The sequence below is a fragment of the Nymphalis io genome, chromosome 4 (assembly GCF_905147045.1).
Source record: "Nymphalis io chromosome 4, ilAglIoxx1.1, whole genome shotgun sequence".
NCBI lineage: Eukaryota > Metazoa > Arthropoda > Insecta > Lepidoptera > Nymphalidae > Nymphalis > Nymphalis io.
In genome coordinates this window covers 11,736,003-11,755,993 of record NC_065891.1, presented here as the reverse complement: position 1 = coordinate 11,755,993, position 19,991 = coordinate 11,736,003, and the positions used below count along the sequence as shown (strand labels likewise).

The following is a 19,991-nucleotide window of genomic DNA, read 5'->3' as shown; positions in this document are numbered from 1 at the left end:
ACATTTTTAAAGTATTTAATATATATATTATTATATATTTATTATTTTAATATAAAAAAGTATAAATCTATTTGTAATATAAAATTAAAAGTGAAGCCGAGATGGCCTGGTGGTAAAAACGCGTGAATCTAAACGACGATCGTGGGTTCAAACCGGGCAAGCATCACTGAATTTCCATGTGTTTAATTTGTGATTGTAATTCATCTCGTGCTTTACGGTGAAGGAAAACATCGTGAGGAAACCTCCATGTGTCTAATTTCACTAAAATTCTGCCACATGTGTATTCCATCAACCCGCATTGGAGCAGCGTGGTGGAATAAGCTTCAAACCCTCTCCTCAAAAAGGGAGAGGTGGCCTTTACCCTGCAGTGGGACATTCACAGGCTGTTACTGTACTGTACTGTAATATAAAAAATTATAATGGCGTTAAGTGACTTGACTTGAAATAATTAGGAAAAATGATGCACTACCTATAATATATTTAAAAAGAAATGTAACTTTAAATTTATTACATATACAAGTTAAAAAAAAAAAAACATCCAATGTTTCGGTAAAAATATTTAAAGATTAGCATTAGGGGTTTGTCTACTCCAGGTCTTCTTGTATAGTGACGGGAAGTCCACATTATTTTTTATCAGTAGTTTAGTTTTAATTATGTATAACGTTATCTAAATACATAATAATAAGTACTTACACACATCAAATAAACTTTTGCATACACGTTATCAGAGATACAGAAATGGAGAAAGAGTACATAGCACCTCCTCACATGCGGGCGAAGTGACAGACGGAATCTAGTTACAAATACAAGAGGCCCAGAAAAAATTTTAGATCGCCCAGTTGATGACGTTTGAAGATGAGAAATAATTTACAAATACTTTACTGAAGTCCTAATGAAAAAAAAAAATATAAGTTATAGTTAACATAAAATACTTACTGTGAAGGTCATTGCCAGAAAAAGTCGGTATATCTATGTGGTACTTTATTTTTGCCTCATAACTGATAACTTAAAACAATTCTAAATCTCTTTACATTACCTAGCCATGAGATCATCTCGGCTACAATTTACTATTACAATTCTTATTACTAATATTCTAAAATGTATTTTAATTACGTTAAATAAGCTGAGCATAACAATATATTACAGTTAAGCATCCTATGTACTGTAAACGATAATTGTAACATACATTAAGTTACATTGTAGTGACGATGTAGTATAGTGTTAAGTTACGTTAGTGTATATAATTGTATGTTTTATATTAATTATGATATCACTACTTACCGAGATGGCCCAGTGGTAAGATCGCGTGAATCTTTTCCGATGATCGTGGGTTCAAACCCGGGCAACACCACTGAATTTTCATGTGCTTAATTTGTGATTATAATTCATCTCGTGCTTGACAGTGAAAGAAAACATCGTGAGGAAACCTGAATGTGTCTAATTTCACTGAAATTCTGCCACATGTGTGTTCCACTGACCCACATGGAAGCAGCATGGTGGGATAAACTCCAAAACATTCTCCTCAAAAAGGGAGAAGAGGCCTTTACCCTGCAGTGGGACATTCACAGGATGTTACTGCACTGTACGTACCTTATATTAATTATGATATAACTAAGTACCTTCGGTTACAACGATTTCAATGTTGCAAGAATAATTTGTGTACATATGTTAAATTGAAAACATATCTTAGTATCCTGTTGATCCAAACTGGTGAAAATTAATGAAGCCCAATAAATACCATTAACCAAATCGCAAACTATGATAAGAATCAAAAACTAAGCAAGCATATATTTGCGGGTAGACGAGACCTAGTCTTTAGCAAAAGCAAAACTGTGGATAAGAAAAACTGTTATAATAAAACGTATAATAAATTATTAATTTTACCACATTTACGATTAATTAATTAATTTTATCAATGTCAATTATTGACATTTTGATAAAATTCGCAATTGATTGGCTCGCTAACGGGAATAATTTAATATTTGTGTAACAGACAAGAGATTATTACTAATAGTTTTTTTTTATAATATAACTCTTTCTAAGGAAATAGAACAGGAATCGAAGAAATTATTTTAATCAATAAGCAAAATAGCAATTTTTTGTGAAAGGTATTTTATATAAATACAATACTTTTTTTTTTTTTTTTATTATATGCCCCGGGAAGGCAAATGACTCTACTCCACCTGATGGTAAGTGGTAGTAGAGTCCAAACGCGACGACGGCCAGTACGGGAAGAATGTTCTGTACTAGCCGTCCCCGCCTTGCCGGCCCGCAAGATGCCTCTTCACGCCTCGTTTGAAGGAACCCGGGTTGTAAGAGGAGGGGAACACGTGAGCTGGTAAGGAATTCCATTCTTTGGTAGTGCGACAAAGAAAGGAGTTGCCAAATTTCTTTGTGCGCGATGGAATTGATGTCACAGTTAGGCGGTGACATCGAGAACCAGCTCGCGTGGACTTAAGAAGGAAGGGGGAAGCAGGAATTAGAGAGAATAATTCCTCAGAGCACTCGCCGTGATACAGACGATAGAAAGCGCTCAGTGCTGCTATCTCACGACGCAATTGTAAAGGTTCAAGGGTGTTTGTGACCTTTACGTCGCCAATAATGCGTACTGCACGTCGCTGCAACCGGTCCAAGGCCTCCATAAGGTACTTAGCGGAGCCATCCCAAAGGTGCGAGCAATATTCAACGCAAGACCGTACCTGTGTTTTGTATAACAGGCACAGTTGTTGTGGCGTGAAAAAACGCCGCACCTTGTTCAGAACTCCGAGTTTTCGTGAAGCTGTTTTTATAATAGCCTCGATGTAATCCCTTGGACTAAGGTCGCAGCGAACGTCCATCCCCAGCATGGCGATTTTGCTTTGTATCATCAGCGGTGTGCCACAGAGGGAGGAATGAGGGTAAAATGGTGACTTTTTAGCTGTGAGAGCGCACACCTGTGTTTTCTTGGCATTAAACTCAACAAGATTATCAGAACCCCATTTGGCGATGAGCTCTAATGTCCTATCAAGTTCAATAACAAGATTCTCCCGCCTCTCCTCAGTTTCCGCCCGCCCAGCCACTGCGCGTCCGTGGTATCCACCATGCACTGTACTATCATCTGCATAGCAATGTATGTTCCCAAGAGAGAGCATATCATTGATATGCAAAAGAAAGAGTGTGGGAGATAGCACAGATCCCTGGGGGACGCCAGCATTCACTACATAGAATTGTGAAGCGCAACCATCTACTAAAACACGAAGGCTACGCTTGTGTAGGAAGCTGGCAATCCAGGTGCATAGCTGAGCAGGCAGACCATATGCCGGTAGCTTGGAGAGAAGACTTCTGTGCCAGACCCTGTCGAAAGCCTTGGAGATATCGAGGCTGACAGCCAACGATTCTCCATGCTTGTCGATAGCTTCACCCCAGAGGTGCGTTACGTACGCTAGAAGATCACTTGTGGACCGTTTTGGTCGAAATCCGTACTGACGATCATTAATTAGACAGTGATCTTCTAGGTAATGGATCAGTTGGTTGTTTAAAATCCGTTCCATCACCTTACAAAGTACTGAGGTGATAGCTATTGGCCGATAATTTGCCGGGTCAGACCGATCCCCTTTTTTGGGAACCGCTTGCACATTAGCTCTTCTCCAAGCCTCCGGCACACATCCCGAAGAGAGAGAAAGTTGAAACAGGCGCGTTAACACAGGAGACAGCTCCGCCGCGCACTTCTTCAGCACAATGGCTGGTATTCCATCGGGACCGCTAGCTTTCCGTATATCGAGTGATTGCAGCTCCGCACGCACATCACGTTGCCTGATTTTGATGTCAGGCATCGTGTGGCCACATGAAGGTATTGTTGGCGGCTGCGCACTACAATCATCGATCACAGAGTTGTCGGCAAAGAGTTTAGCCAGGAGGTCGGTCGTACATAGTTTGTATATATATACTGATGTAAGTATACCATAAAGAAGTTTTCGGATTATTTACATTTGATGCAGATTAATAAAAGGTGCTGAATCAGGCATTGTTATTCAGTTTAATGTTCCAATTAATAAGTTATAAATATTTATTGTTAAACGATTTATCTAGCGTGTTAATCCTAGCGTTAAATTCTCGAATTAGATTGATTAAAACAATTTATATTGAATGATAAAACATACTATTATATTTAAATGGAACTTTATAACAATGTTGATTTCCAGCAATTATTAAGCTTAATTCAACTATTCAACAGGTCCTGGTATTAGTGAAATGCATATTCTATTGCAACTCTGTATATCGAAATGTTAGAACCATAACATAATTATAAATTCAAAATATTAAGCAATCCTTATATTTTGTGATTGAGGCTAAGTTCTAAGATTATTGGATTAGTGGACAATTCCAAAATTTTGTTTTCTGAAATCAGTCCCTTAATTGTTAAAAATTATCAGACCGTTCAGTAGTTGCATCATTAAGCAGCCCGTATAATAGTATAATTGTTTTTATAACAGACATTGGTCATTAAATTGATGAGTCCTTCTTAAATAGCTGGAAGTGACACATTCAATATTACAGTACTTTAAAGGCATTATTTAAGTTATGGCCCATATATTAAACGCGTTTAACCGAAATTAAATTTTGAGTTTTATTTCTTAATTTAATATTTATCATTTTAAAACAGGACATGATGAATCGCGGGCGCATGTGCCTTGTTCTTTTATTAACAAGGTGTACACAAGAGCGCACGTACTGTCGTAACTTGTTTGTAATCGTAACCATTTTTTTATCTGCTCTCTTGAACTACTGTTTAGTCGAGACGATTAAAGATGATGAATATTAAAAGAAACACACGTTAATTTATAGGTACGAAAATAAATATAAAAATATACTTCAATATTTAATCATATTCTAAAATATTACAAATTATTAAATACTATTATCTATGTATTTTATATAAATTAATTAATAAAAATAAACCAATATTACACAGGGTCATTCCACCTCCAAGAATTCTACTGATAATGCTAGTATTGCTATTTACCGGAACAAGTATGAATAATTAATTAATCTATCAAGACCATCTTGTACGAAATCAGAACACAAAATTCACGGATATAACTCCATATGCACTACATAAAAATTACATTAGTGAAAGTATATAAAAATATGTATTGCTATCTTTGTGTTCGTATTTTCGGTAGGAAACCACTTTATTACTTACCCGTGAAATATTGACAATCGATTGGTGATATACTATTTTGATGCGTGTATTCTTGAAATGTTATAATTATAATGGTCAATATCGCATATCACTTTCTAACAATTTACGACCATTTTCTGCGGTCAGTTTCAACTTTGTTCTTACAGAGTTTTTTTGCACACTTGAAGTGTAGATAATAGCTTATACTTTTTTCAATGCTTATGGTCGTAAGTCCAGTAACCATCGGACGTCTCATTTGTCAGTTTACCTTCCTACTATAAATAAAAACCGTACATTTGACCTTACGAAGTTTTGTTTCAAATGCAAATTCGTTAAAAACATGCGAACACACAAATTTAACTTGACATAACGTGTGACGGACATGTGATTTTCCAAATGGAGGCTGTACGAGTCCAGGTGAACAGTATTTTACGTCGGACATTACATTCTAGAACAATCCATTGTGAAACAATGACGTTGGTACGCGTTTTGCATATCAACTTAGCTTGCACATACCAAAAATATTTGCTCGCTAAAGACTATGCATAATATGAGTGTAATCTGTTTATAGACGACGTAGCGACTACGACACGATTTAGTATTTTATTTGTGAAATCTTAATACATTTGTTGCTATTTCTAATTACAAAGGAATATTTGTAGAACAATTATCAAGCTCATTTGTAATTTTCACGAATACGTGTGTTACTCGCTATCTAGACAAATAATAATAATAATAAATTTAATACGAAAACTTTAGTGCGGGAGTCTGTTTCGAATCTAACCAGTTTTTTGTATCAAGATAATTACAATAATAATAAAAAAAAATCACGTATACATATTTATATATTAGTCACAATTAATATCGATATCTCATTATAATTTTAAGTTTCGATATATTTTATATAAAAAGGAGAAATAAATAAATATATAAAAACTTTATAAAACGTCACATTTTAATGATTAAAAAAGATTATCTTATAAATTGTATATATTCAAGATATATACCATACAACAATAAATTCAGTCTTGATAATGCCATTATGATATAAATACACATTAATATATCGTATGAAATACGCTCGTTGGCGTTTAAACACCCCTACATCGATCGTCTAATTGTAAGCTAATGCTATTCAGCTAAATTAGCCAATTCTGCTAATTAATATTATGACAGTGAAGTGAGGTTTATAAATGACGTGCATTCATAATAACGCTTGACGCATATAATCGGTATATAGACCCCATTGTTGTGTAATCGGTCTTATATGGTTCGGTTATTACATACAGATTTATTTGATAATTAGCGTCAACTGTCTTACGTAGCGCCACTGTCTCTTATACGAATATTTCTCTTATATGAACAGTAGGATTTAATTCCAATATATATGTGAATTTTAAATGAAGATTACAGGTTTAATTTCGGTCAAGCATCATGATGATGATGTTCTTCTGACTGATTTCGGCCACGGCGGCCATTCTCAAGATATATTACCCAATTGTGCAGGACATATTATAGTGCACAAGTGCGCTACTGAGAAATATTCGATATATCCAATAACTTTTTATCGGCCCGACCTTTTTTTTTCTCGCTGGAAAACACATTTATGTGTTTCCCCCACATGAGGTGGGGGGGTATGTGGGACTCGCTGGCGCTGAAGGCGCCGGAATATCTGAATCTGATATTATCTGAACTCGTCCTGAGTTATCTAGGGATCTGTGGCCTTATATCTAGCCACTAGACCAACGAGGCAGTCATGGTTTTTATTATGATAATAGAGTTCATAATCATTTCTTGCTTAGCGGTGGAGAAATCCATCGTTAGAATACCTGTGTCATTTTTTCGTTTAGAAGTTCATCATTAAAGTAAGTACTTAGTGTTTATTATATTTTTTTAATATCTGTAATTATTTTATTATTTCTAATTTGAAAACCATCATTATTCTTTACATTAATAATGTGACAATGAAGTCATTATGCCTTTTTAATAGTAAATTATTCTAATCGGAGTCTTTATCGTCTCAATCATGAACTCATTACATTAAAACATATATGATTGTTTACGTTGATATGAATCAAATAACATTCTAGGTAAACACTTTTGTTTGACTACGGTAAATAGCTTTGATTATAAAGAGTATATTACTGAAAATAATCATTATTTCCTAACAAATAAGCAAATTACATAATATTTGTATATGTTACTATTTGTCCATATTATTCTAAGATTCTAAGATTTTTACGACTTTTACACGTATTTTTGCTAGTTCTTCTTAAGATAATTAAAGTTCGGAACAATAGTACCTAAGATAACGAAAAAATATAGTGCTAACTTTATGATAAAATAGAGTAATTTTCAACACAGCAGCACAGTAAACGTGAATTAATAATAAGAAGCGATATTACTGTCCCGCTGTTGTTTTCGAACTTCAAAAAGTGCCACTCTTTCCAAGGCGAATTTAATTATTTTTTATTATAAAAACAAATGCAAATTTAAGAAATAAAATGAATTAGGCAAGTTACACAATTTAGGTCAATATCACAATTGCCCGCCATCTTCATGTGACTCACATCCCCGAATGTCTGTTTAGGCATTCTCAGGCGTCAAGGACAAGCGCGGAGGGACTATTAACGAGTGTGTTGCTACAAACGTAATATATATAAACGTAACATATACTACAGTGAATACGGTTTTATATTCAAATTTAATATCAAATAAGCTCATGTTCTGATCGTGTGTTAGTACCTAATAGACTCAATCCACCTATTTGAATATTATATAGATCGTTTTCAAGTGCCATTGCAGGCACAAGGGACATAATATCTTAGGTCCCATGGTTGGTAGCGCAAAAGCAATCTATATCTTACAGTTGATGTGTGTGGTCGTGTCCATTTATAACATGACCCATTTGACAGTCTGCCTTTCTAATTCGAATAAAAAAATATGATCCAATTCGTAAGAAGTGATTTAATCAATATTATTAATAGGATATAACATAAAACAAATTTGGTGGACAGTTATAGAGGCCGTGGTAGAATAGAATCGACGAAGACGCTTTTTGTATTTATAAATAAATCTACTGCTCTACCATCTTCTATTATAATTAATTTTGTGGCGTTATTTACAATATTTCGTATTGTTTTTTATTATTTTTTTTAAATCTGCAATGTCTCGTCACTAAATTCGAAATTTGAAAATCATCATTTCCGTTAGCTAACTACTTATTAACACAGTTGAATTATTCAGATTCTAATGTATATGTGAATAAAGAAAATTTTGAAAACACAAATAAATTTAAAACCGAAATGACGGAAACGTTTGACAACGCGAATTATTTATATAAATTTTATTGTTAGAACATTTTGTGTTTCTGAATACAAATATGCGTTAAGTAGCGATGCGCAGAGCAAGTAAGGAAAATTTTGGAATCAATTATATTCTATAAAAGTATATTAACGTATATTTATGACTTCTTTGTGTAAACTAAAATGAACTGAATATTTGAGTGTATGTCATTATCATCATCATCAAGAGATTACAGATGCGGGTGGGCCTTAGTCGGGTCGGGTTGATTTCTTCAACTGGAGCTGTCTTTGGGTTTTTATCCTCAAGTTCTTTCCACCGATTCCCTTAAGATCCTTTTCAATGCCATTACCTATCTGTACCTGGCCCTGCCTTGTATTTGGTGTGAGATAATCAGTACTTATATTACTATCAACGTACAGCCAAAACAAAAGTCTAGAAAGCTGAAATTTTAAACTTAGGTTTGTCCTATAACATAAGCACTAGGAAGGGAAAATTGAGCTTTCATGGGAGGAAGTGTGTTGTTTATTTTTGTATGATTTGTGCCTGTAAGAATTTGGGATAGTAAAAATAAATTTAAATATATTTCACCTTAATTTCAATTTCATTTAATCACATTTCATCGTCATCACATTTATGTGTAATTTATTTTCTCCTATTTCAAGTTAAAGACTGAAAAACTCTCTTCTGTCAATTGTTATAGTTTTATGATGTGACATGTAGATGATATGCATCTCTCCGCATATCATGTCCATACTATGATAAAAAATTTCCTTTTTGCTTTTTGTCATAGGAGCTACCTACTTTCAAACTTCCAAAAAGTTATTGAAAATGTAAACAAAGTTTCTGGTAAAAAATATCCTATTTATGTTACGAGTATATTGAAATTCGTGGTTGAGTTGGACCGGTATAGGGCTATTGTACCCCACTCAATTCAACCGAGGTATGATTAATCTCTTTTCTAAAGAGTAACAGATATGTATTGGCGTGCTAAAATAAATATTTTCCAGTAGGCTTATACGTGTTTATGTAAAATATATTTTTTGTTACGATGTTACATGTTTTTGCGAAACGTTTTAATAGACCAAATTACTATGATGTGCCCGATCCATAAACACTTCCAAAACATGTCAAGAATTTCGCGATAAATAACGTTAGTTTGTATTTTTTTATAGACTTTTGCCGGTTTTCTATATTACACGAATCATAAATAAATTATTGTACATCTTTAAGTTACTTGTAATGAAATATTAAAGTTATTATAAGTCATATATATGCATTTTTACTACGCCTCATAATCAATTCTACCATCCATAAGTAAAACAAATCGCTTAACATTTTTTATGGGTTACTATATATACAATACTGGTGGTAGGGCTTTGTGCAAGCTCGTCTGGGTAGGTACCACCCACTCATCAGATATTCTACCGCAAAACAGCAATACTTGATATTGTTGTGTTCCGGTTTGAAGGGTGAGTGAGCCAGTGTAATTACAGGCATAAGGGACATAAAATCTTAGTTCCCAAGGTTGGTGGCGCATTGGCTATAAGCGATGGTTGACATTTCTTACAATACCAATGTCTAAGGGCATTTGGTGACCACTTACCATCAGGTGGCCCATATACTCGTCCACCTTCCTATTCTATAAAAAATATATATATATATTATAAAAACCTTTTATATTAAAAGTATATAATTATAATAAGTGCCCATTTTCATGGTAATCAGTCAAACGGTGTTGAAGTCTATTAATCTCGAAGAGATATACCAACATTAATGATTATATATATGATTAATTATCAAGCTCATCTGTAAAACCTTTATAGAGTCTTGTCGATTAATTCGTCTATATGTTACTCAGACAAGCCACTTAACGAAGACTTTTGATTGAAAAATCACAGGTACTTAATACACAGCTTATTGCCATTAATAGTTATCATATTTTTCTCAGACATATAATTCGATAAAATAATTCTATTTCGAATTCAAATATTTTTCCAGTAATGATCAAGTATACTAGGGTTTTTTTTTATTTTAAATTACAATTGTAAATGTGTTTTAAATTTGACAATAATTATAATTAATTATAATATTATGTGGAGTTGCTTAATCAAACAGGTCACTAAAGTCTCCAGTCACTATAATATGTTCTTGACTAAAATATTAAAACTATTAATAAAGTCAGTTCCAAAGACAATTATCGTTTTAGGAAATGAAAACGTTTCACTTAAATATATAAAAACAAAATAATTTAGTGTGAATTTATGTCTTGAAGACATCAATGTCAATCGGAAAACATTACTGTTGAGGACAGGGGTTTACGTTTTCCGCAATTCGTCGAAGGATTCTCATCTTTGTTTGACGAAACCTATCAAAGTTAATATATGTATGACTCAATCTAAATATTTGTATGTATACGTCGGTCAAAAAATTTGCTTGAGATTTTTATAGGTATTATAATTTTGATTGACAGCCTTATATCTAGTAGCTAGATATGAGGACCGTCCGTTCCCTGTGATCCTGTGTTCAAACCCCAGGTCAGGCCAATAAAGAGTTATTGGGTTTTTTGTGAATGATGCCGGACCTAAAGCCGTTGGTCCGGCATCATTCATGTGCTTTCCAGAGAAACAAAACTATGAAAACAGTAAAAATGGACGTTCGATTTTGAAACTTGTTTTGAAGTAATTGTTGATTTTAATACTTAAAATTCAATTACTGCTTAAAACACCTAGTCTTAAAAGTGAAGTCAATTTAAAGTTATCTTGTTTATTCAAATAACTTTGTACTATTAAACATTGGTGCTAAAACCAAGATTACCGTTTGCTAAAATTTATTGATGTAATATTTTACAGTAAGATGTTGTATTATGTAATTGTAATTATGGAACCCGATTTTTTTCTAATTGACGTTTATACGTGACGTATTACGTTAGTTTTTTATTAAAAATGTAGTATATATTTGACTGCCTCCTTAGTCTAGTGGCTAGATATAATCCGGAGATCCCGAGGTCTTGGGTTCAACCCCTATATATATTAATTCCTAATGTTCAGGTAAGATTATCTTTGTGTACAGGAAAAACAGTAATATAAAATTATTAATGATCACGAAACTATATAAACCAAATAATAAAATGATTAATGCATTTAATGATTACTTTAATGTATGTATAAGTCATAAGTCATCTGTAATAGGAAAACAATTATACAAATACAATGATTTTATAAATATATTTGTTTTTTCAAAGACTCCGTATGCATCTTATTAGAAGTGTATTTGTTTATTCTGTTTGACGTCATAAAATCATTGAATGAGCATAAATTAAACTCAGAAAGGTATAGTTTCTTTATAAACCCACAATTTCTCCAAAGATATGGTTGTGGGTGTGTGATCTGGTGGTATAGCTTGGTGCAAGCTCATTTGGGTAGGTACCACCCACTCATCAGATATTCTACCGCAAAACAGCAGTACTTGGTATAGTTGTGTTCCGGTTTGAAGCGTGAGTGAGCCAGTCTAATTACAGGAACAAGGGATATAACATCTTAGTTCCCAAGGTTGGTGGCGCATTGGCGATGTAAGCGATGGTTAAAATTTCTTACAATGCCAATGTCTATGGGCGTTGGTGACCACTTACAATCAGGTGGCCCATATGCTCGTCCACCTTTATATGTATAAAAAAAAAGATATTCAACCCTCTCAGTGTCTCTTTTATTTAGTTTCTTTTTCTGTATGTAAATGTTTGCGACGATTTTAAAACTATAAAAAATAAGTAACTATTATATCGTATTCATATGAATTATAAATAAAAATTATTTACAACTAATCTATCTATATTTTGTTATTATTATAAGTAGTTTTAAGAGCAGTTGACAAGTTTAACGGCGATATATAAATTCAAAGTTTTGTGCAGCTATTTGATAAGCAATATGTTAATGTTGTAAATATACATATTAATCTGTAACGGATCGCTGTTTGTACATGAAATATATACGAGTAAAACTTTTACCTTCTTTATCAACGCAATAGAATTCAAAACAATGATTGTTAGAATTTTTGTCTGTATGTCCGTTTATCTGTTTGTCTCTGCGTTTGCGCACAGAAAACAGCTTAACGAATTTGAGTGCGGTTTTCACTAGTATATTGTAGCTAGCTTCATTTAAAATTTAATGTTTGTTTTATTTCAATCGGTTCATTAATAATAAAGTTATATCAGTTTAAAGAATCACGTCGAATATTTATTCGATAAAATTGCTATAAAATAACTGTTCAGTTGAATTAGCTGAAACTTTAGCTACCTATAAATGATATATAAAATGACGATTGAAATTTTAAAGGAACAAAACAAAGTTAACAAAATTACAGTTTCAGAGATTTAGAACTTTCAATGTAAGTTGATATCAGATCCATATTATCAATCATATTAAAAAGGGTTTAGCTTATGCTTGTATTGTCGGTTAACTCAGCTATGCGTTGATATATGTCTATCTTTTAAGGTTGACTATAACCATTTGTATGGTAATTATAAATTAGTTCTAAGATAATGCATTATTTGCAAAGTCGTTTTTATAAGTTATAAGCGGGTGAAACCGCTGACACCGCTAGTTATTAAATATATTTTGAATGATATATGTTCATCTCTAAATTCTAATAAATCGTTGTTTAATTATCATTTGAATCATGCAAATCATCATTTTAAGCCAAATGTTGACGCTTAGTGAGGATTAACAAGCAAATAATATTGAATGCATATGATGCATATATTTTACTTTTACGAATGTAAAACAAAATTCAAAAATACATAACACGACTACTTTAATTATCATGTGTATGTAACATAATTATAACGTAAGACTTTGAAAAGGAGTTTTATTTGTTTAAAAAAAAAGAAAAATGAGCAATGATATGTAGAATATGCATTAAAGAAAATTATTTTTATATTTTCAAAAATATAATTAATATAAATGTCTCATTGTTGGAAGAAGGTCTCCTCTGCTCTTGAGGATAAGGTCCTGCACCAATGCGGTTTTTTGGAAACACATGTAGCTCAATATCATCCAACAAATGCATCCTAACGATGTTATACACCACAGCCGAACTCAGTATAAATTATAAGTACATAAAAACTCTTGGTACTTGTACTCAGAATCTTCGGTTAAGATACAGGTTTCCAAAACATTTAGCCCTCTCCATCTCAATCAAATCCTTATTAAATTTAACTTATACGTAACCGAGAACTTTTCATATATTGTTGTCATGGCTTGAAATATCATAGCTACGTTAAGGTCGTCGTTAAGGTATGTTAATAGACATAACTTGACCCTTACCTAAACTTAGGACACAATAATTAGAGAAATTAACGGGCTAGCAATGTTTAAGATGATTAAATTCCTGTATATAGTTCACCCTTACATTGACGATTGTACATTATGTAATCTATACTAATATTATAAATGCGATTGTAACTCTTATCTATCTGCCTGTCTATCTGTTACGGCTATACTGAACTGAACAGATTTTGATGTAATTTGGTATAAAAAAAACCCCCAAGGAAGATATAGCTACTTTTCTAAACCCAACATCTGACATCCCACTCCCTGCTCTCTCTAACACGCGAAATCGCGATTGAAAACCGGTTTTTCATGAACTTCAAAATAACATTTAACAAATACAATACAATGATGGATTGATGATTGATGATGGATTGAAGATTGATGAATCCTTACTTCTCTATTAAATGTCCCTTCTATAGTATCATACTCGTAAAATTTTATCAATATTCTTCTATAAGCTTCATATTTGTTGCAGTGTTTGATGCATCAGCAAAGTCACCCCAAGGACTACTTTTCGGCTCTTCGTATCACATGGGTAATTTTGATGAGTGTGTTGGCATTAAAGAGCCAGGCGCTGGTGTCACTGTGGAAGGTCAATACTGCTTGGCGACAATTAAATGGCGACAAAGGGAAGAATCTAAAAAGGTATTTTGTTTATATTTTCTGCTTGAAATATAAATTTACCAATGTTTTATTCTATTTATATACTTCAGTGCACAACTAAATCTGGATGAAATGTTTGAAAATTTACATGGGTATCTTGTGTGCAATTTTTGTATCCTTTACCAGCTAAACTTAAGGTTAATTTTAACTTATACATACTAAGATTCATTTCGTTTCATCTCGATCAAAAAGATAATCATTGGTAGAGCTACCGGTGGAAAGGTTTTGTGCTAGCTCAACTTGTTGGATGAACCACCAAACTGAACTGAAATACCTGATATAAGAACATTTTTTCTCAGTGGTAAGGCTTTGTGCAAGTCCGTCTGAGGTACCACTTACTCATAAATATTCTACCGCTATTCGTCTATGGACGGTGGTAATCACTTACCATTAGGTGTCCATCTGCTAATCCACATACCAATATTATAAGAAGAAAATTATCATACTTTACTTCAGAACTCAGTTTTGAGATGTTAATCATTAAATTATTATTAGTGCTAAAAATTCACAGCATCTTTTATAAAGTTTTTACTTGATTTTGGAAGATTGAAGGTAAAGTATAACTTAGAAACTAAATTCCTAGTATTCTTTGAAAACCACATCTATTATTAAATGTAATTATATAATTATACTTTACCGTTACATATATAATATTATTTATTAAATATGTGTAACTAATATTATAAACGACTCGCGATGTTTAATAACAATTTTATATTAGAAGATAATATTTAATTAGGTCTTCGTCAGGATAATGTAATGGTATAAAATGCATATTGCAATTATATACTTTTAATAGTTACCTAAATAAGAAAATTTCTATAAGAATAGTTGATTTTAAAATATTTATACCAAAAGTATGGTAATTTATTTGTGGCTTAAGTAGCAGGTACTAACCACCATCACATATTCTTCTGCCATTCAGCAATACTTAATATAACATCATAGTTCCCAAGGTGATTGGCATTGACAATCTAAGGGATTGCTAATATTTAAACTATAATTTTATATGGCGGTAACAACTTGTAAAAAACGGACAGTTGGACGTAATGGAACATGCCCTTGTAGGTTAAAAATATGTCATCAAAATCTTAAAATCAATCAAACGTCACTATTCTGTTACCATGTGAATGTTCTGGATGTAAATGACGTACCGGAAATAAAAAAGGCTACCGTGACTGTACTATGACGCGATGAAATGCTGTTGAGAATTATAAGCGATTGCTGAGTGTGATGATGGCAATATTCTTTACATATACTTTAAATCACAGTATAAGTTTAAGTAAGAATAGTAAATTTCTAGTAACTGTCCTGCATTCACAGCAATCGTTAATCAATAAAGGCCATTCTTACAACGTACACAAGTTGTTTTTTTTTAATCATCAACTACCTGTAAAAAGAAAAAAATCAAGTAAAACGAAAGAATTGCACGACGTATTGTCTATATTATATATTCACATGTATAAATAGGTCAATACAAATCAGTTCAGTAACCTTTTGTTCAGTAGCGATGATGAGTTGAAGTGTCATTCACAAGATATTTTCAAACACAATTCACAAAAAGTTTTCTTCTTAATTTAAATAGTGAATAAGGTCGAGTTTCGACCAGGGTGCGATATATATATAGAGATAGGTCGAAGGATACATCACTCGGTTTAACCGAAGGTTGCGGTTCTAAAGTCAACTCAGTTTTCATGTGATTAATCATTGTTCATACTTGATCTCGTATTCAGTGTAAAATGATAATACAGTGACAAATAATAATAATAACCTCCCTCCTGACCGGATTGAGAGTTGCTTACCGAGGTGTGTAAGTTTGCCGCTGCCTCTAAACTCTAAGGTTTAACTAAGACCCAGAATTTGAATCCCTTTAGTTTCTTCTTCTTTTGTTTTTTACGTTTTCCATCCACTTAGACATGTAAATATAAATTATTTATTTATTTTATGAATAAAAATAAAACGTTAAGTATGAATTTTATTATTTAATTATACATATGTTGTTAAAATATGTAATAATAATTTAACTATAATGAGATGATATTATTTATTTTACGCTTATATATAATGGAGTACAGTAAAACATATAACGTATATACATAGCTTGTATATTAAGCCCTTTGGCTTAATATAAAAGCTATGTATATACGCTATATGCATAAAACTTTGTATTCGTATCACTTAAACTAAATTAAAAAGTTAATAAACCGTAGTCATTTAAAATTTATTTTAATCTTGTTAATTGAAGATTTAAAAGCTTTTGTAAGAATCTACTTAAATAAAGTAGTTTAATTTAATTTGAGTTAACGTAAAGTAAAAAAGTAAAAAGTCGAGATGGCCCAGTGGCAAGAACGCGTGACTCTTGACCGATGATCGTGGGTTCAAACCCGGGCAAGCACCACTTAATTTTCATGTGCTTAATTTGTGATTGTAATTCATCTCGTGCTTGACAGTTAAGGAAAATAGTGTGGGGAAACCTGCATGTGTCTAATTTCACTGAAATTCTGCCACATGTGTATTCCACCAACCCGCATTGGTACAACGTGATGGAATAAGCTCCAAACCTTCTCCTCAAAAAGGGAGAGGAGGCCTTAGCCCAGCAGTGGGACATTCACAGGCTGTTACTATTAACGTAAAGTAATGACGATTCATATTATATATTATATTCACATGTTGTGTAATTGATATTTAATGTCGTTTATGATTGCACTACACGGATGTTATATTAGTCTTTCCGAATAAACGAATTGCTAATGAACCTAATGCGAATTGAATAACTAAAAACGGAATTAGCCATTTAAGAGCCATTTCAACTATATGTAAAGTATATATTATATGTAGCTAAATATATAAACAACTTCAAGTGTACTTGTTACTATTAATTTACTTGTCAATTGAGTTTCTATATTTAGTTAACTTTTGTACCTTACAACTGAATTGATGTTCAGTTTTTGTTTTATTTATAAAAATAAACACGTGTCGTTACTATACGTTACGTTATAGCGTCTCAATATTTACAATAGTGAGTTTTATTAATTCTGTTTTAACTGTTTTATAGTTCAAGGATATATTTAACGACTTGTTATGTCTCGTATGTACCGTTTTTAAAGAGAAACTTCTTTAGATGCAATGAGAACAATATTTCATGGTCGAGTTTTATTTTAATAAAACGTTTGTGATGCAAAAAACTATTTGTATTTATATTTTAGTTTGGAAAGAATATAAGTTTTCATCAATATTTATTATAATATATTTAGGCGTCAGTGTAATTAAAAACGTTATAGCAGCTTGGTTGCCAGTTATTTTTGGCAGGGTGATATCTGACTTATTTACCACGCTAATGTAAATATGTAAAGGTTTTGAAGACTAACATTTATTAACGGTAGTAAATAAAAGTAGTTATTATAAACGCCTGAGTTTTTAAAACTTCTTTTGTGTATTTGTGCGTATGCGAAATTATATCAGGCGCTTTTATATTTGATTAATATTATTTCATTAAGTATTCATATAATATTAAATATTACTGTTAGTATTATGTTAGTCGTCGTCAGCAAATCGTCATCCACTGCTGAATATAGGCCTCTGCCATAGATTCTGTTTTTCATAAGTTAGGCCTAAACATAGGTTCGCCAAAGCTCCAGGCAATCCGCCTTCCTCATCCAGTCAACTCCAACTCCCGCAACCTTCTTCGGGTATTACTGGTGTAAAAGAATACGTGGCATACATACCTATGGAAAAATATCATCCTGTGGAAACAGTGTTACCTGAAGGAAATTTGCTGAACTGAAAAGAACGAGATGCACTATAAGCACATTTTTTAAAATAATAATTATAAAAACTCACTTGTACGGTTTCGAAGCCGCGATCTTTGGTTGGAATCCTATGATTCTATTCACTAAGCCTGTTAAGTACAAAAGAAACATAATTATAATATCATACAATCTCAACCGTGACCTAATGTATGAACACAGTGTTTGTCAATGTTGTTAGCTGTAGACTAAGCAATTATTTGTTCTAACACTTGCATATTTATTTAAATTGACGTGATTTCTCCACTTATACATTTAAAAGATACATCATAATGACATATGGCAGATGGTATGTTAGGTTAATTTAAATAAATATACCCGTATGTTATTTATCTATACTTACTAATATTATAAATGCGAAAGTAACTCTGTGTGTCAGTCTTTTACGATACGAAATTTGGTGTGGAGTATGCGTGAACCCCATGAAAGAACATGATTTTTATTGGTTCACTCCTCGATGGGGTAAAATAAGGGAATGGGTACGTAGGCTTTTGAGAAAAGTTTCTAATTATTAAAATAATAAATGGTTTTTGAATATTCCATTCATAGTAGTAGTAGTAGTAGTAATAGGAGGTGAAAAATAATAGTAAGCTCATAGTTATGGTGTTACCGTAGTTGGTCACTATTAAAATATGTGAAATAATAAAGGCTCATCACAGTCTCCACAAAAACTAACGCTAATTTCTCATAATTTAAATATTTTGTATCTATAATTTAAAATAATTTAAATCCGTTATTAATATTAGACGAAGATGAAATTTTTGACACATTGCTTAAAAGCTAGAAAGAGAGGAAGTGAGAGTCATTCAAATCCCAAGATTAACAATCAAAATATAAAGTATATTTTAGTTTGATGATTTTCAAGTAAACTTTTACAAGTACTTTTAAGTCGTTGTTTTACAAGATTAATTTAAATTTCAAGTTACTACCGGTTCGGGATGTAAATTCTACTGAAAAGAACCGGCAAGGTAAGCCAGTAAATGTTTCACATACAAAAAAAAAAAAACTTAAAACGATGCACGCTGTGCTGAATTTTAATGTTCATATGGGGATAAAGGGATCATACTTTTTTTTAATGAATTATCTAACAGAAAAGCTTGTTATAAGATGTACTAATTACTTAGTAACTTGCTGATGTAGGTATTCAAAGATTTTAATGAATAACTCGTTTATATAGATAACGATTTTACTCCAACGAAAATTAGGTTAGATTAACTTTGTGGTAGGGTTTTGTGCATCTGAGTAGGTATTTATCTTAAATTAGCAATAGTTAGTATTGTTGTGTTCCTGTTTGAAGAGTGAGTAATCCATTGTAACTACAGGCACACAGTGCCAATGTCTATAGGCGATGGTGACCACTTACCATGAGGTGGCCCATTTGCCAGTCCTACCTATATTATATTTAAAAAAATATTCTTCTCTTTCTCTGTGAGATCAATATTAAATAGAAATGGCTTTGTATTCTTTTTTCGCTGTTGTACCTATTACGGAAGTAATTGAAACTGTTTAACAATGAAATAATTTATGAGTGGGTGCTTTTTTCTTTTAAAAAAAGGCGGCTAGTGCAGATCATTCTTGTCGACTGTTCTGGCCGTCGTCGCATTTGGACTCTACTACCACTTACCATGAGGTGGAGTAGAAACATTTGCCTTCCCGGCAAATAAAAAAAAATGCTATTCATCCAAATGGGCTTACACTCACTACAGCAAAGGGTTAAATATAAGCCCTTTA

At 32.5% G+C, this 19,991-nt stretch overlaps 1 protein-coding gene across 1 annotated transcript in view; it reads left to right on the top strand.

Moving 5' to 3' along the window:
* The window catches only part of LOC126768125 (nose resistant to fluoxetine protein 6-like), a 51,417-nt gene that overhangs the window by 17,891 nt on the left and 13,535 nt on the right, over positions 1–19,991 (top strand). The window contains exon 2 of the mRNA XM_050486041.1: positions 14,267–14,436. Coding sequence (XP_050341998.1) covers positions 14,267–14,436 — 170 coding nt within the window. The remainder of the gene's footprint in view (positions 1–14,266; positions 14,437–19,991) is intronic.